Raw genomic sequence first — 14,381 nt, 5'->3', positions numbered from 1 at the left:
TGATTCTGTCCATCAGCTCTCAAAAATGTTAAATTTAATTACTGTGCAATAACCTCTGAACCTTTTCATTGTTTGAAGCTGAGCACAGCAGTGTCTCCAACCTGTTGGAAGATGGTTAACAATACTTTCTGTTTCAATTAGCTGATGCATGGGGTTTAAGGTGAACACCTTTTATTAAAAAATATTTAGTTTTTGAAAAGTAGTTGTGTGGTTTGTTACCTTTCTGCTAACTGGATAGATCTCACTTGATCTGAATCATAATATTTCTGTGAAAGTCATGTAGTCTGTGTTTTAGGGTAGTGTCTTGGTCACCAGCTCATGCTGTTGCACTGGGGGGAGAATTGTTCCAGTGCTCAGAGCTTTTTAAAATACACCATAATACGTCATATTCTGAAGTAAATATGAGTTGATAGGCAAGCACCACTCCGCAGGTGAGTTAGACAGGTCTAATTTTTCTTCAGATTTTTTCTTCAGATCCCAGCTGAAGTAGTTATTTCTATTTTTGTCTATTATTTTCCATTGCATACCCTTCACAACACCTAGCTGGGATGCTGTTTCATAGCACAATAACTAGATAACTACAGGCAGAGGAACCACCTGTGTTTTGAAAGTAAAGATTATTTCTGTCATAGAAGAATGTGATCCCATTGACAGTAATCAGCTTTGTAGGGGTTTCTGTTATCATTGTTAGCTACTACAATGCTAATTTCCGTGGCAAAGTCATTAAAGAATAGGAGATACATTCAGAAGAAAATCTGTGTCCTCCACATCAGGTATCATTGCTAAAGAAGGAGTTTTACTGGAATGCATGCACCAGATATACCTCTTCAAACAAGAGTTGCCAAGGACTTCCACTTAAATCTCCCTTGTACATGTAGAAGATAAGTGTTGGGGATAACCAGACTGAAGTGTGGGAATAAGGATGGGATCTCACTTCTCCATGGTCCTCAGTGTCACAAAAGAAATGGAGGGGCAGGTTAGGGGAATGGTGCTGCCTTCTGCAGGGCCACATCTAGGAGGGGGACTTGGGACAAGGCATGGAGGGCCAGGATACAGGGAATGGCTTCCCAGTGCCAGAGGGCAGGGCTGGATGGGATATTGGGAAGGAATTGCTGTCTGTGAGGGTGGGCAGGCCCTGGCCCAGGGTGCCCAGAGCAGCTGTGGCTGCCCCTGGATCCCTGGCAGTGTCCAAGGCCAGGTTGGATGGGGCTTGGAGCAGCCTGGGATAGTGGAAGGTGTCCCTGCCCATGGCAGGGGGTGGCACTGGATGAGCTTTAAGGTTCCCTCCAACCCAAACCATTCTGGGATTCTGTGATCTACACTTCTAGGAAGAAATGCGCCTTTCTTTGCACTGAAAGCAGCAAAAGCAAAGTGGTAGCGAAGAATTTTGCTCTTTATGAGTCTAAACAGGAGAATGAAAGTTCCTGTGTTCTCTTCTGCCTCAGTGAGAGCATGCATCTGCCACATGACAATTCCTACAGTGCTACTTAATAGTAGAAAATAACTGTGCACAGTTTGAATGACAGCCCACCAAAACACTGTTGTAACTACTGCCTTGTTATGAAGAATTTAAGTGCCTTGTGATAACTCAGAAAATGAACTTGGTGGGCAGTCAGCAAGAGGAAATGTCAGTATTTTCATTGTTCATACCCAGAAGAAAAACTCAGGCTGGTATGGTGTGGTTCACATTCTTGCCAGACCTGTAAAGTCTCACAGTCTAGTTTTTGATGTGATGGAGAGAACCTCATGATACAAACAAGGAAGAATTGCCCTTTTTTACCTATTCCAAGGTAGGACAGACATCTTTCCAGTCTGAATAACCATATTGGAGATATCCTGGTGTGTAGCTCAAGGAGGGAAATCCAGACAGCTGGCAGGAGTTCGCATGCCAGCTTGTTCAGCTTAGGAAGTTTGAGTTTCAGAATCATCAGGAGTGATTTGTCAAATGCGCTGACAAAATGAAAAGCTCTACAAGTTTATCGTAGTGTGAAGGCTTAGTGCGCTGTAAAAGGAGATTCCTTTTTTCATTTATTACAAGTGTTCTTCAATGCCAAGAAAATAATTTTAAAAAATAGTCAAAGAGAAAAAGTCTGATAGCAGTGGCAGATGTTCAAGGTGCAATTGTGTTTGATCCAGTCAGTTTTCCTTCTCCTGCCTTTGCTTTTCTCTTTCACCCACTGCTTTTTATTTCTCTCATATTTTTTCTCTCTATTTACTATCCCTCCTTCCTGCATAGGGGCTCAACAGAAAACTTAATAAATTGATTATATGCTGAAGTGCTTTTACTTAGAATAGGAAAGGTTGAAAAGACTGTGTTCACTTAACCTTTAGTGAATTTGGCTGATTACAATATGGTAATGCTTTATGTCATGGCGCCTGTTGGGAGAATCAAACTGTGAGGCTGAGTACTCGTAGGATGCATTTCAATTAAAATTTTGGTGATTACTGGAGAAAACAAATTTCTTTCCAGACACATGGATTTGCTCACCATCGAGACATTAACCAGCTAATAGCTTTATTAGTAATAATTACCTGTACACTGCCTTTATTACTCAATATTTTGCAGTGGAAAAGGACACACTGACCTTTTACTCCTTTCTTAAAGGCGCAAGACCTGAACGTGATCGAGGAAGTGATCCGAATGATGCTGGAGATCATCAACTCCTGCCTGACCAACTCCCTCCACCACAACCCCAACCTGGTGTATGCGCTGCTCTACAAGCGGGATCTGTTCGAGCAGTTTCGCACTCACCCCTCCTTCCAGGACATCATGCAAAATATAGACCTGGTGAGTGATACGTGACTTCAAGGACGGTTGCACGTCATTTTGTGATCTCTTTTTACTCTTGAGAGGTGGGAAATACTCATCACCTCTTATCAGTTTGTTTTAAAATGTTGAATTTTTCTTGTCTGTTTTCTGGGCCTGCACTGTGATGACTTCTGGGCAACATAGAAACACAGAGTGCTTTGGGTTGGAAGGGACCTCAAAGATCATTTAGTTCCAACCCTCTAATTTCTTTAACATCCCTTTCCCACATCTTTAACTCAGGACCATCAGAGGGATTTTGAGATGCCTCTGGTAAGAGGTTCCCATGCTGTGACACCTCTTTCACCCTCCAAAGGGAGGACAGTGTCAGCTTCTCTTGACTGCTCCATGTTAGAAACCTGCCTTTCAGGGGAGCAAAAGCTAATTTGCATCATCAAACAGTCCTTTTTCTTTTCTCTTATTCCTACCACCAGCCTATTAATGATTACAGGGAATTATTTTTAAATAACTAAGGAGCAGGCATTCAGCTGCCTTATTCCCTAGCTGTATCTGGATGTGTGTTGTTTTCACCTGCCAGGTGTTCTCTTCATAGCAACCTTCTGGTTGTGTAAGGAAACATTTTAGAAGAAAACAGAAGAAAATAGCTGTGGATGAGAAGCTGTTACCAGTGTGACTCTCCACAGAGTATGACTTTGGGAAACAGTTGTTACTTATTTCTGCATCTGATTGTAGTTTTAATGTTCATATGGAGAGCCTGAGCTTCTGCTAGAAAAATCTGAAGCATTACAAATGTTTCTCTGTCTTACAGTCAATATTTGCAGAGCTGAGCAATGCTTGAAGCCACACTATGATCACTGGATGCAAAATACTGGAAGGGAGGGCTGAGCAGGGTGCTGAGTCTCTGGATGCAGTGAATAACACATTAATGTGTCTAATAATCTTCCGAATTTCTGTTTTGATTTGCTTTTAATTACAGAAGATTGACAGATATCTGATTGCCCATAAAGGAAAGTAATTTTAAATGTGGAACTGAAATCCTGCTCTGTACCTATTCCTTCCTCTTCTGTTCTCACTTCACAGTTTCTGGTCATGCAAGAGTTTGGGGAGTGGAGGACTTGAAGCTCAAAACTCTCCAAACTTTCAGCAGCTGCAGACTACAGGCAGCATGATACTGTCTGCATGATTCGAACAATATGTCTTCAGGTTGTGTAAAGAGGATATGGTGCACTGAAGATAACAGTTGTCTACATTCCTGACTGAGATAGGGACCTTCCCTGGTTACTTGCCCACATCCAGGATAGCTGGTGGTGGCCAGAACCTTCTGCTTGCAGCCCTGTGCCTCCCACAGACAGCAGCACGTCCTTTCCTTTGTAACACTTAAATGTAGGTTTTCCTCAACAATTTAAACAATTCCTCCCCAAAACTATTTAATATTGGGTTACAGCATAATGCCAGTTACATTCAGAAACTATTTAAAGCTTTCCAAGGGAGCATGTTGAATTTTTAAATAGCTCCTTTGTTAGAGAAGCAAGGATGTCAAAAAAAGAATTTTTTTAATTTTTTTTTTTTAAATGTACCTGTCACCATCTGGCAAGTGGTAAGAGCTGTCAGGCTTGTAGATCTGAATAAAAGATGAGATTCATCTGACTCCTTGTCTACCCTGTCACGTCCTGCACTTCATACACAGTTTTGGCAGCACCATACAGAACCAGTCTTTGTCTTGTGTGCTGCAGTCAGAATGTTCTAACTGGTCTTGCTGTCCCTTGAAACAGTGGCAAATCATGTTAGTTTTACTGCTCACATTGCAGGGAGCTTGTCTGGGAGCTATGTGGGCAAGATCTGAGAAGAAACAAAATGAGTTTCTGTCTCCAAGAACTAACCAGGATTTTCTCTGCAGTGGTGGAGCTGGGAGCTCCGTCCTCACAGCTGTATGGGACACTGTGGATGTCTGAAATGTAGCTGTGCTCTAAAAGGAGTCAGAGAAAAAAACCCTAAAGGTCTGGCTCAATAAATTTCTAAACTGTATGTTGCTGGAAGCTGGGAGGATATACCTTTGGGAAGATCTCCCTGTTCTTGACTTGCTCTTACATTCTTACTTTAACATCCATCCCGGCCTGCTTTCAGACAGAATAGTGAGCTGGCCAGGTTTTTCGTGTGACCAAGGCTAGTTATTCAGAAAAGGATGGAGCCACCAATTTCCTGTGTGTTGGAGAGCTATTTTGGGTTTCAAGCTGTTGTGATCAATGGAATTTTGTGGCCCAGATTGTGTAAACTGTAGGTGGAAATGGTAAATGTTGCAACTTTTGGTAATGGAAGAGTGGTCATGAAAAACTACTTTTCTGAAGCTCCCCATGTATGTCTGCAGGGGCTCTGCTACATCCTGACTCCCTCTCTTGGTACTTTGTCTGGTCATAAACAGCAGAGTAGGTTTGGATTATCTGCACCCATGCTACAGTGGAACCAGAAGTCTAATTTTTGACAATGGCATTTAGTGACAGGACAAGGGGCAGTGGCTTCCCACTGCCAGAGGGCAGGGATAGATGGGATATTGGGAAGGAGTTCCTGGCTGTGAGGGTGCTGAGGCCCTGGCACACGGTGCCCAGAGAAGCTGTGGCTGCCCCATCCTTAGAAGTGTTCCAGGCCAGGTTGCATGGGGCTTGGAGCAACTTGGGATAGTGGAAGGTGCATTGGGGTTGGACTAGATGGTCTTTAAAGGTCCCTTCCAACCCAAACCATTCTGGGATTCTGCCATTCAAATCATCAGATAGCTCTAGAGATTCACGTGAGCAGGGGGTGCCTGTTATGCATTTTGTCACTCTGACATCCCCCTGCTCCAGCAAATTCTGCCCCCAATTGATGAAAGATTCTCCGACTGTAAACTGCAGTCCAGATTTGTATTTCATAGAGAAATACTAAGAGACAGTGTGATAATGGTTCATACTGCAGAAATCACACCAAAATACAGAGCATGTAAAATCTGTAATGAGTTTTGGGCACCAGAACAGTTGCCAGTTTGCCTTGTCAAGAATGTATAAAATAGATACGACATATAAAGACTTAAATGCTTATTATTTTTGCTCTGTTGCACATAATGTGCTCATCAACCAAAAGGAAGCATGGAAGAGGTGAAAAGGCTAAAAATTTGATGAAGAATTAATTGGAGAATGTACTGGGGATGTAATAATGAGTGGTTGACAGTGCAAATAGAAAAAGGTATCTGCTGCAATTCTGTGTGTATGCAAGCAAAGAATAACCCAGAGGTGTTCTCTAAGCCTACTCACACTGGTGACATCTTGGTTGGATTACTCTGGGTTTAGAATCTCAGAATCATTTAGTTGAAAAAGACTTTCAAGACCATGGAGTCCAGCCATTACCCCAGCACTGCCAAGACCATCACTAACCCAAGTCCCCAATAAATGTCTTTTAAATCCCTCCAGGATGGGAACTCCACCACTGCCCTGGGCAGCTGTACAGCCATTTCCATGGAGGAATTTTCCCCAATATCCACCCTGAGCCTCCCCTGGCCCAGCCTGAGGCCGTTCCCTCTCCTCCTGTCCCTGTTCCCTGCCAGCACAGCCCGACCCCCCCGGCTGCCCCCTCCTGTCAGGGGCTTGTGCAGAGCCACAAGGTCCCGCCTGAGCCTCCTTTGCTCCAGCCTGAGCCCCTTTCCAGCTCCCTCAGCCGCTCCTGGGGCTCCAGACCCTTCCCAGCTCCGTTCCCTGCCCTGGACACGCTCCAGCCCCTCCATGTCTCTCTTGTCCTGAGGGGCCCAGAGCTGTCCCCAGCACTGGAGGTGCCTCAGCAGTGCCGGCACAGGGGACGGGCCCTGCCCTGGGGCTGTGGCCACACCCTGGCTGGGACAGCCCAGGGGCCATTGCACATCTGGGCACCCCTGGGCTCATGCTCAGCTGGCACCATGAAAGAAATTCCAGGTAGGAATAAGAGCTGAAGGTGCTGATTTGCCAAAGGAAGGCTGAAGTGATGTGGTATTTTTCAAATAAAATGCTGCAGTGAAGGGAAATGAAATAATCTCTTTCACATACTTGTGGGTTTGCAGGTCATAAGGGAAGACTTTTCCAAGTTTAGTAATAACGAAGCACTGTGATAGGTTTTCAGGCACTTCAGCATTGGAGACCTTTGGATAGCAGACGTTTGGTATCATGGCACTGGGGCAGAGGACAGACCAGCATAGGTCCATAGGCACAGGTAGATGTGGGGATGCCTCTGCAGCCCCACCAGAGCTCAGACCAGAGCAGTAATTGCCCAGGCTACCTTCAGTACAGACCTGGCCAGTAACTCTGGGCTGTTCCTCAGGATTTGGACCATTCAGATTACTCTGGAGATAGTACATAATCTCTGTGTGCTTCATCATTGAGGCAAAAACAGGTGAATGTGTAAGAATCATCAGTGTATTGAACACTTTTTGTTGAAAACTATTTGTTTGCCTCTGTATTTTTATAAATCATCTAAAAATCACAATTGCCAGCTGATTTGGAACATATGGGAACCATTAATGCTGTGCAGAAGAAACTGAAATCAAAACACCTTCTGTTTCCTATTACTTGACTTTTCATTTTAGAAAGCCATTTTAGTAGGAGATAGTGCATCTTGTTTAGCTAAAATGGGATATTCTTCTGGATGGTGAACAGAGAGGAATGCTATGGTTCTTCTTCTGGCCTTGTGCAGAAGTATTTCAGCTGGGAGCTGTCTATATGCCTCCACTTCAGAGGTGGTCTGTAATTTGTTCAGCCACCTCAGATATGTCAGGAATTTGGTGGAGAATCTTCGCTTATCATTCCTAAAGATGCATTTGGTTCATGGCCACAGTGAGAACTCCTTGGCTTTCACTGCTCATATTTCCTACAAGCGAACGACTGATACCAGGTGGTGGAACAGGACTAACTAGGAGCTGCTAGAATTTTGTTTGCAAAGTAGTCTAATAGACATCAGGAGGTCATCAGGGAGCAATGGCTTAGTGATGCAAAGGACTCGATTGATGCAATTTCCTACAAGGAATTTAATTCTCCAGAGACATTTCCCTGCTAGATCTTAAAATCAATCGAGTTGTCTTTGCTCTGGCATATAGCAACCCCTATTGTAAGACCTGCAGGACTTAAGAACTAAGTTTTTATGTCTTTCCTTAAAATGCCCTTAAAAAAACCTTGATCCTGCTGATTACCAAAGCCTGGCTAAATACTCTAAGGATTTGGGGGTTTGGTGGGTTTGGGTTGGGGGTTTTTTTTGTTGTTGTTTGTTTGCTTTGGGGGATCTTTTAGCCTGTTTTTTTCTCCTCACTCCTACACCCTAGGAGTGGAGAGCAGAATACCTGGAAAAGCTCATGTGTCCTTGAACATGCTCCTCACTTCAAAGCAATTCTGAAAAATACAGTACTTGAAGTTTGCTGATTACCCTCTTGATTTTCTATTGAATCACCCAAAGCTGTTTCACCCCTTCCTAAATCAGTAGGGTTGGCTTTGCCTCCTGTTTGCTCCAGTATGACTACTGGATACCAAATGTAGCTGTGATTTATGTTTCCCTATGGAAGCTACTTAGTTGAAGTGCTAATCTTGTGGTACTTTACAATGAGAGGTTTGTTTTCTTGTTTTCTTCTCCATTTGCTGTGCCATCAGTACACCATATTACTCTCCCAGTGGTGAACGTGGCTGGAAATAAAATGCTCAAAGTGTTTCTTTCAATCATTTTTCAAGGGAAACAAAATTGACAAATACAGGTTCATGACATACTCATTTTGTGCCAAGTGATTTTTTTCTTCTGTCTTGCAGAGCTGACCTTTGCAGTTGCAGGCAGAGGAGGCAGCAACGTGTTGTACTGTTATTTTTAGCTGGAGGAGAAGGAGAGGAGCTGTCATGTTCCTTAGGCAGCAGCACTGCCTGGGCTGCCACAGGCCTCACGGCACTTCAGCATCTGCTGACAGAATCCAAGTGGAGGAAACATCTTGCCCTTGATAGCTTTGCTGTTGGCATGCTGTAAAGGGAAATACTTTGTTACTTCAGCCTTGCAGCCCAATTGAAAACAATAGTTGGGTGAAATAACAGACTCTCTGGTTGTTCCCTCACAATCTTAATCTCCAAAACCTAAAATATTGCCTTTAAATGAAAAATGTTTCTAAATCATTCTAATCTTGTAGTACTTTTAATCTCTGGCAATACCTTGTAAGTTTACTGTTTAGAAAACAAAAGAAAGTGTAAGTTTCTCACGGAAAATTGATCTCTAGGAAGAAATTCTTCACTGTGGGAGTGGTGAGGCCCTGGCACAGGGTGCCCAGAGCAGCTGTGGCTGCCCCGTCCGTGGAAGTGTCCCAGGTCAGGTTGGATGGCGCTTGGAGCAGCCTGGGACAGTGGAAGGTGTCCCTGCCCACGGCAGAGAGCTGGCACTGGATGCCCTTTAACCTTCCCAACCAAACCATTACATGAGTCTATGATTAAAGCCAGTTTTGGAAATCACTATAGAAAAGATTTTTTGTTTAGAAATTTCAGTGGTGTTTTAATACAAACCTTGGCAATGCCTGAGCTGGAGGTGGCCAAGCCAGGTCCCCTGTGCCAGTCATACCACACGTCTGGGTACCTTGCACAGCCAGGATTAGACTCAGCACAGGGCAAGGCTCTCCGTACACTGTTTTATCTGGACAGGGATCAGATATTCCTGATGAGGGGTTGTCTAATCCTGGATTAGACGTGCCTTTTAATCTCTGTTAATATGGAAGCCAGACTGGAGAGAGAGCTCTTTAGAGTGGGTTATGTTCCTTCATGGAGAAGCCTTTCAGTGCTCAGCATGACTAGGAAAAAAATAATTCACAGCAACTTGTGGAGTTTCTTCTTACTCTTGTTCTTAAGCAGTCTTTGCAGTTGTTTTCTATTTCCTTAGACCAGTTGCCCAAATAATTAGTGAGAAAATTAATTTTCAGAGTATCAGGAAGACACCATCTCTCAGCCTTGTTTATTTGCCCTAAGATCTGGGGGTTTTCTATTCGTACAGTCATATGCTCAGTTGGTTTTAAAACATGTACTAAAACCTGAAACTCATTTAATACTATTCACCCAGTTTATTTTTTCTGATTCATTTTACTTTCCATTGGACAAGGAGTTGAAATCTGTTAATTTTCATTTTTATTTAAGTGTAGAAGATAATTAAAGCTCTTTCAAAGGAAAAGGCTACTCTTCCTTAATATGATGCTGAGCTGTTATATTTTTGTGTTTGACTAGATTAGTAGGAAAAGTGTTAGACTCTCTGCTACAGAGGTTGGAGCTTGCCATGAGGGAATGTAGTACTGGATGCTTTTTGGTTTTATTCAGGATCTGGAGCTAACAAGCAAATGCCTTTTTTAGGATGTCCTGTATATAATTAATCTTCTTTTATTTTTTCTTTTTGCTTTTCTGTTTTCTTACTTTGTTGGGGTACACGTTGGGTACCTGACTGTCTCGTTGGGCTATTGTGCTCTCAAGATCCAAAAGAGAAGTTCTCCATTTCTATATTGTTTGAAGGCAAATAACACCTAGAGATAAGTACCATTATTAAAGTAGATATTTTTAATTTTAGTCATCAACTACATATCAAAAATAGCCATTCAGAGTTCTCTAAAATGCTGACATAGCCTGAAAACACTGGAAGCCTGTCTTACTTTTGTTCTTTTGAAATATAACCCAAAGAAGATTAGTACCTTTGCCACAAAAACATAAGGCTTTTAAAAACATGTTAAGATTGAAGGGTTTGACTTCCCAAAATAGGAAACATCAGAATTCAGGGAGTATTTGTGAGCTTCATTCAGTTTTTTTACGCATTTGCATTATGATAGTATTTTATCCTTTTGATTAAAAGCTAAATATTAAGTTTTGCTTTTGTTGTGGTTTAGCAGAACTTGAGCTAACAAGGCAGTGCCACTGGGATGGATTCTTTGCAGGAGCCTGCCCTGGGCGAGGATGGGTTTCACCAGTGATTACTGACAACAGAGGAGTGTTGAAATGCAGGAAGATGTTTTTTTTCTTTCAAAGTTTGCGGGCAACTTGCTCGTTCCTCTGTGAGCTGTGTATCCTTCACCAGCAATTTGTCCCAAACTCTGTGCCAAAACCATGTCAGCCTCACTCTGAGGTCCTCACGCTCTTTGCACAAGCTGTTTCTTGCTGTTTTACTCTGTTATTTCTGGTCCCTCTCGCCAGCTCCTTTGCTTATGAACTCAGCACATCTTCCTACTCCTGTTTTTTTTGAGGATCAGAGATCACAGTGCTCCACCAGGCCCTTATCTCTAAGAATGTAAAAGCCTACCTGCAGCATCTGCCAGAGGCAGTGAAATTCTCCCTTTCTGCTCAAGTATGGACATAATCATAGGGACAGCATGGAAGATTAAACCTGAATTTTCTCTTGACTCGTTTCCATACTTCTGTTGTTAGAAACAAAACAAAACTAGAAAAAACCAAAACAAATAAACCAAACACGAAAATCCCATAACAACCCCAAAAAGCAACTTTTAGCAACTTTAGTCTGCCTGCATCTCATTCTCTTGGTGCAAGAATTTCTAGAGATCCCAGCAAGTCTTTCAGCTTGAAACAAGGGCTGGGCTTTCAGCAGGGGGAGTCACAAACAGGAACAACAAATTTGAATCTCACAGTAATCAAGCCATCAGCTGTCTTTGTTTTATGAACAGCAGCTGAGCTGGGAGGCATAATTAGGGTAATGGTTTCTGGCTCCAGCTGTGTCTCGCTACAGAACAAAGAGAGCTCAGCAGAGATTCTGTAGTATAATACACTTTTCCCCCCTTCTACTTGGGAGAATTAATGAAGATTACTTGGTGGACTGGGACTGTGATTCAGATACAAGTGAACATCAGTATTTTTCCACAGAGAGTGTGTCCAAAGCTCACAGGATTTTGCAGAAGCTACTATCACCATTGTGCTTGCCTCCAGCCCAGGGGTAGCCAGGTTCTACCAAGTGCCTCTTGTGGTACTTCCAGAGAACTCTAAGTAGGTGTTGAAAGTTTTCCCCAGACCCTTTTTGTGTTGTTCTGAGTCCTGGATCCCCTGTGTGACTGAGGAGTTTCCCTGGGATAAGGGATGGGCTTTGCAAAGTGTGTTCTTTTGGATGAAAGGAGCTATAGAAATCGAGGTTTTCTGATGTCCCACATGGAGAACTGCCGGTGGGATGTCTGGTGTGACCTACTGAGCTTGGAGAGGGATAAAAGTTAAAGCCTGACCTAGCTGAGTTCTAGCTAACAAGGACCAGCTGGGTCACAGAAAAGGGGGTGGGGAGGGGAATATGGGGAAAATCATCTTGGATTCACTAGGGGGATGTTTGGAAGCTGAGAAGAAATGTGCAGGTCCTTGGGCCTAGCATGCAGGATGTAGAAGGTATGTGCGGCACTTGGGGTGGATAATCTGGGTAGAAGAGGAGCTTTGTGGGCTTTCTTCTCACCATCCACTTGCTGCAGCTTTGAGTGCTGCACAACCCCCAGGAAATCATGTAGTCTCTCGTACTGAGATACTTAATGGTTGTCTTAAAGCCTTTTGTCCAGAAGTCAGTGAAACTATAGTGATTTTACTTTAATGCTTCACAATCAAGGTAAATTTCTAGCTCAAATTATAGAAAGACTGGAAGAACTCAAGAGCCTGATGGGCAGAACTGACAGAGAGAAATATAGGCATATGTCAGTGCACAGTACTTGAAAATGTAAATTTATTAATTCAGCTCTGTGTGTTAAATTGTAAAATTATCTGTCTGTTAAAAATGACTGCAGGAGGATGCTGAGAGTAGCGCTAACTTGACATTAAAAAAGTCTCCCTGGCTGTGACACAGGCAATAATGTGATTATTCATAAAGAAGTGCAGATACAGCAGTGCCAAAAAAGAAGATGACAGCTTTGTGTATAAATTGATCCAAAGATCTCTTCTATTTATTTATGTGCTGTGATGTTTCATTCCAGGTGATCAGCTTTTTCAGCTCCCGATTAGAGCAAGCTGGAGCTGAACTGTCAGTGGAACGAGTTCTGGAAATCATCAAGCAAGGGGCTGTTGCTTTGCCCAAAGACAGGCTAAGAGTAAGTGCTCAAGATCTCATCACTTAAAGTGTACTGTTCCAATCAATTACACATATATATGCCCTTTATATCTGTTACATTAAAAGATCATCTCTCCTATCAGTAGTGACTGATAAGTGATTATACTGTCGATTGCCATATGTGTATGTTTTCATTTAAATCCCTAATTTTTCTAAGTGTTTGGGTGAGTTTTTGTGATTAGTTAATAAATTGAAGCGTGTGGAGGAATTGAAATTTGCTGAAGCTAAGGTTTTCTTCATCATATCCTGAAGATGCAGGCTCCTCTCTCCATCTGTTGTTTAGTTATGCTGTAACCAAACACTGATAATTCTCTCTTTTGATTAATTTCTTGTTCTGTCTCTAGTGCTCTGCACCTCTGTCTGGGTCTATATTAAATGCTATAAAGATAAATTTTGCAGGCTTTAGTTGAGAATTACCCAACCTAGTGAAAATCAGTTCAGAACCTGTAGGTCTAGTCAACATGATGATGAGCTTTATCTATAATCCTGAGCAGTCCCCTCCATTCGTTTCTGAGAATGTCTCAAATCTCTTGAGGGATTTACCAACTTGACAGGTTTTGTGAGGCTAAAATCCATTAATGGTTGTGTGATGTTTAAATACTGCAATAAAGAAATCTGTGTAAGTGGGTAAGTAAGCAAATGGGAGCTGTGTGTGTTTTTTAAACACGATGAATCTTGTTTCTCTGTTATGCCAAGTGTATTTTAAATACTGTCTGTTTTCTGAAGAACTATTTTTGTTCCTCTCTGTGATAAGAGAGTGAGAGCACCATTTCTTTTGTGGTAACTTTAGTAAAATATCCTCTGATAAGGCACACTGAGTCCATACGGCCTCTGGCGACAGCTGGTAATTTATTTATACGCTGGTAATTTTAAAACACCCAGTGGGAATTTTCTAGCTGGCTGCATATACTAATGTCTTTCCTGCAGTTCCCTGTGTCCCTGAGATGGCACATCTTCAGTCACTCAGACTGGATTACTTTGGGAGAGGCTGGTCTAGGGTCCGAGTCCTGAGCCGCAGTACAGGAATAGCCTGAGTAACACCAGCGGAGGTGTTGGATCCAAATCCAGGCCTTCAGGTTGTCCTTTCTAGTGGTGGTGCTGTGAATACAGAGGAACACTGAAACTTTGGCTGTTTCTATGACAACTTATGTGCAGATAATTAAAAGCTCTTACATTGAGGCTACAGTGATTCCTTCTTGACACAGAGCCATCACCAAATAAATTCACTGCTTAAAAAAAACCTGACATGTAAGGCCACAATTTACAGAAATGCTGTTTCTGGAGTGAAATCCCATCAAGTTTAAATTTTCTGCATTAATGATGTACACTACTCAAAATTATATAGTTATATTGCCACTCAAAGCAACAAAACAGTAGTTTTTGGTGTGTGCCACGTTCTGTAAGTCCTCACCAAATGGTTGAGTGCTTCCAGTTTTAAGGGTGCTTAGTGTTTCTTGGAGCACTTCCCTTTCCTCTGGAGCACTTGAGTTTCAGGACAGACTTACAAAGTGAATACAGACAGCTTGGCACATAAGTCTTCTATACTGCC

At 42.6% G+C, this 14,381-nt stretch overlaps 1 protein-coding gene across 2 annotated transcripts in view; it reads left to right on the top strand.

Moving 5' to 3' along the window:
• Positions 1–14,381, top strand: part of DYM (dymeclin) — a 211,736-nt gene that overhangs the window by 165,096 nt on the left and 32,259 nt on the right. For both annotated transcript variants that reach the window (XM_082302076.1, XM_082302075.1), the window contains 2 exons: positions 2,606–2,788; positions 12,699–12,812. In XM_082302076.1, the coding sequence (XP_082158202.1) occupies positions 2,606–2,788; positions 12,699–12,812 (297 nt within the window). The remainder of the gene's footprint in view (positions 1–2,605; positions 2,789–12,698; positions 12,813–14,381) is intronic.

This window comes from Coloeus monedula (assembly GCF_965178545.1).
Source record: "Coloeus monedula genome assembly, chromosome: Z".
NCBI classification, from domain to species: domain Eukaryota; kingdom Metazoa; phylum Chordata; class Aves; order Passeriformes; family Corvidae; genus Coloeus; species Coloeus monedula.
The sequence above is the reverse complement of the archived record's forward strand: the minus strand, read 5'-3'. Positions and strand labels throughout refer to the sequence as shown.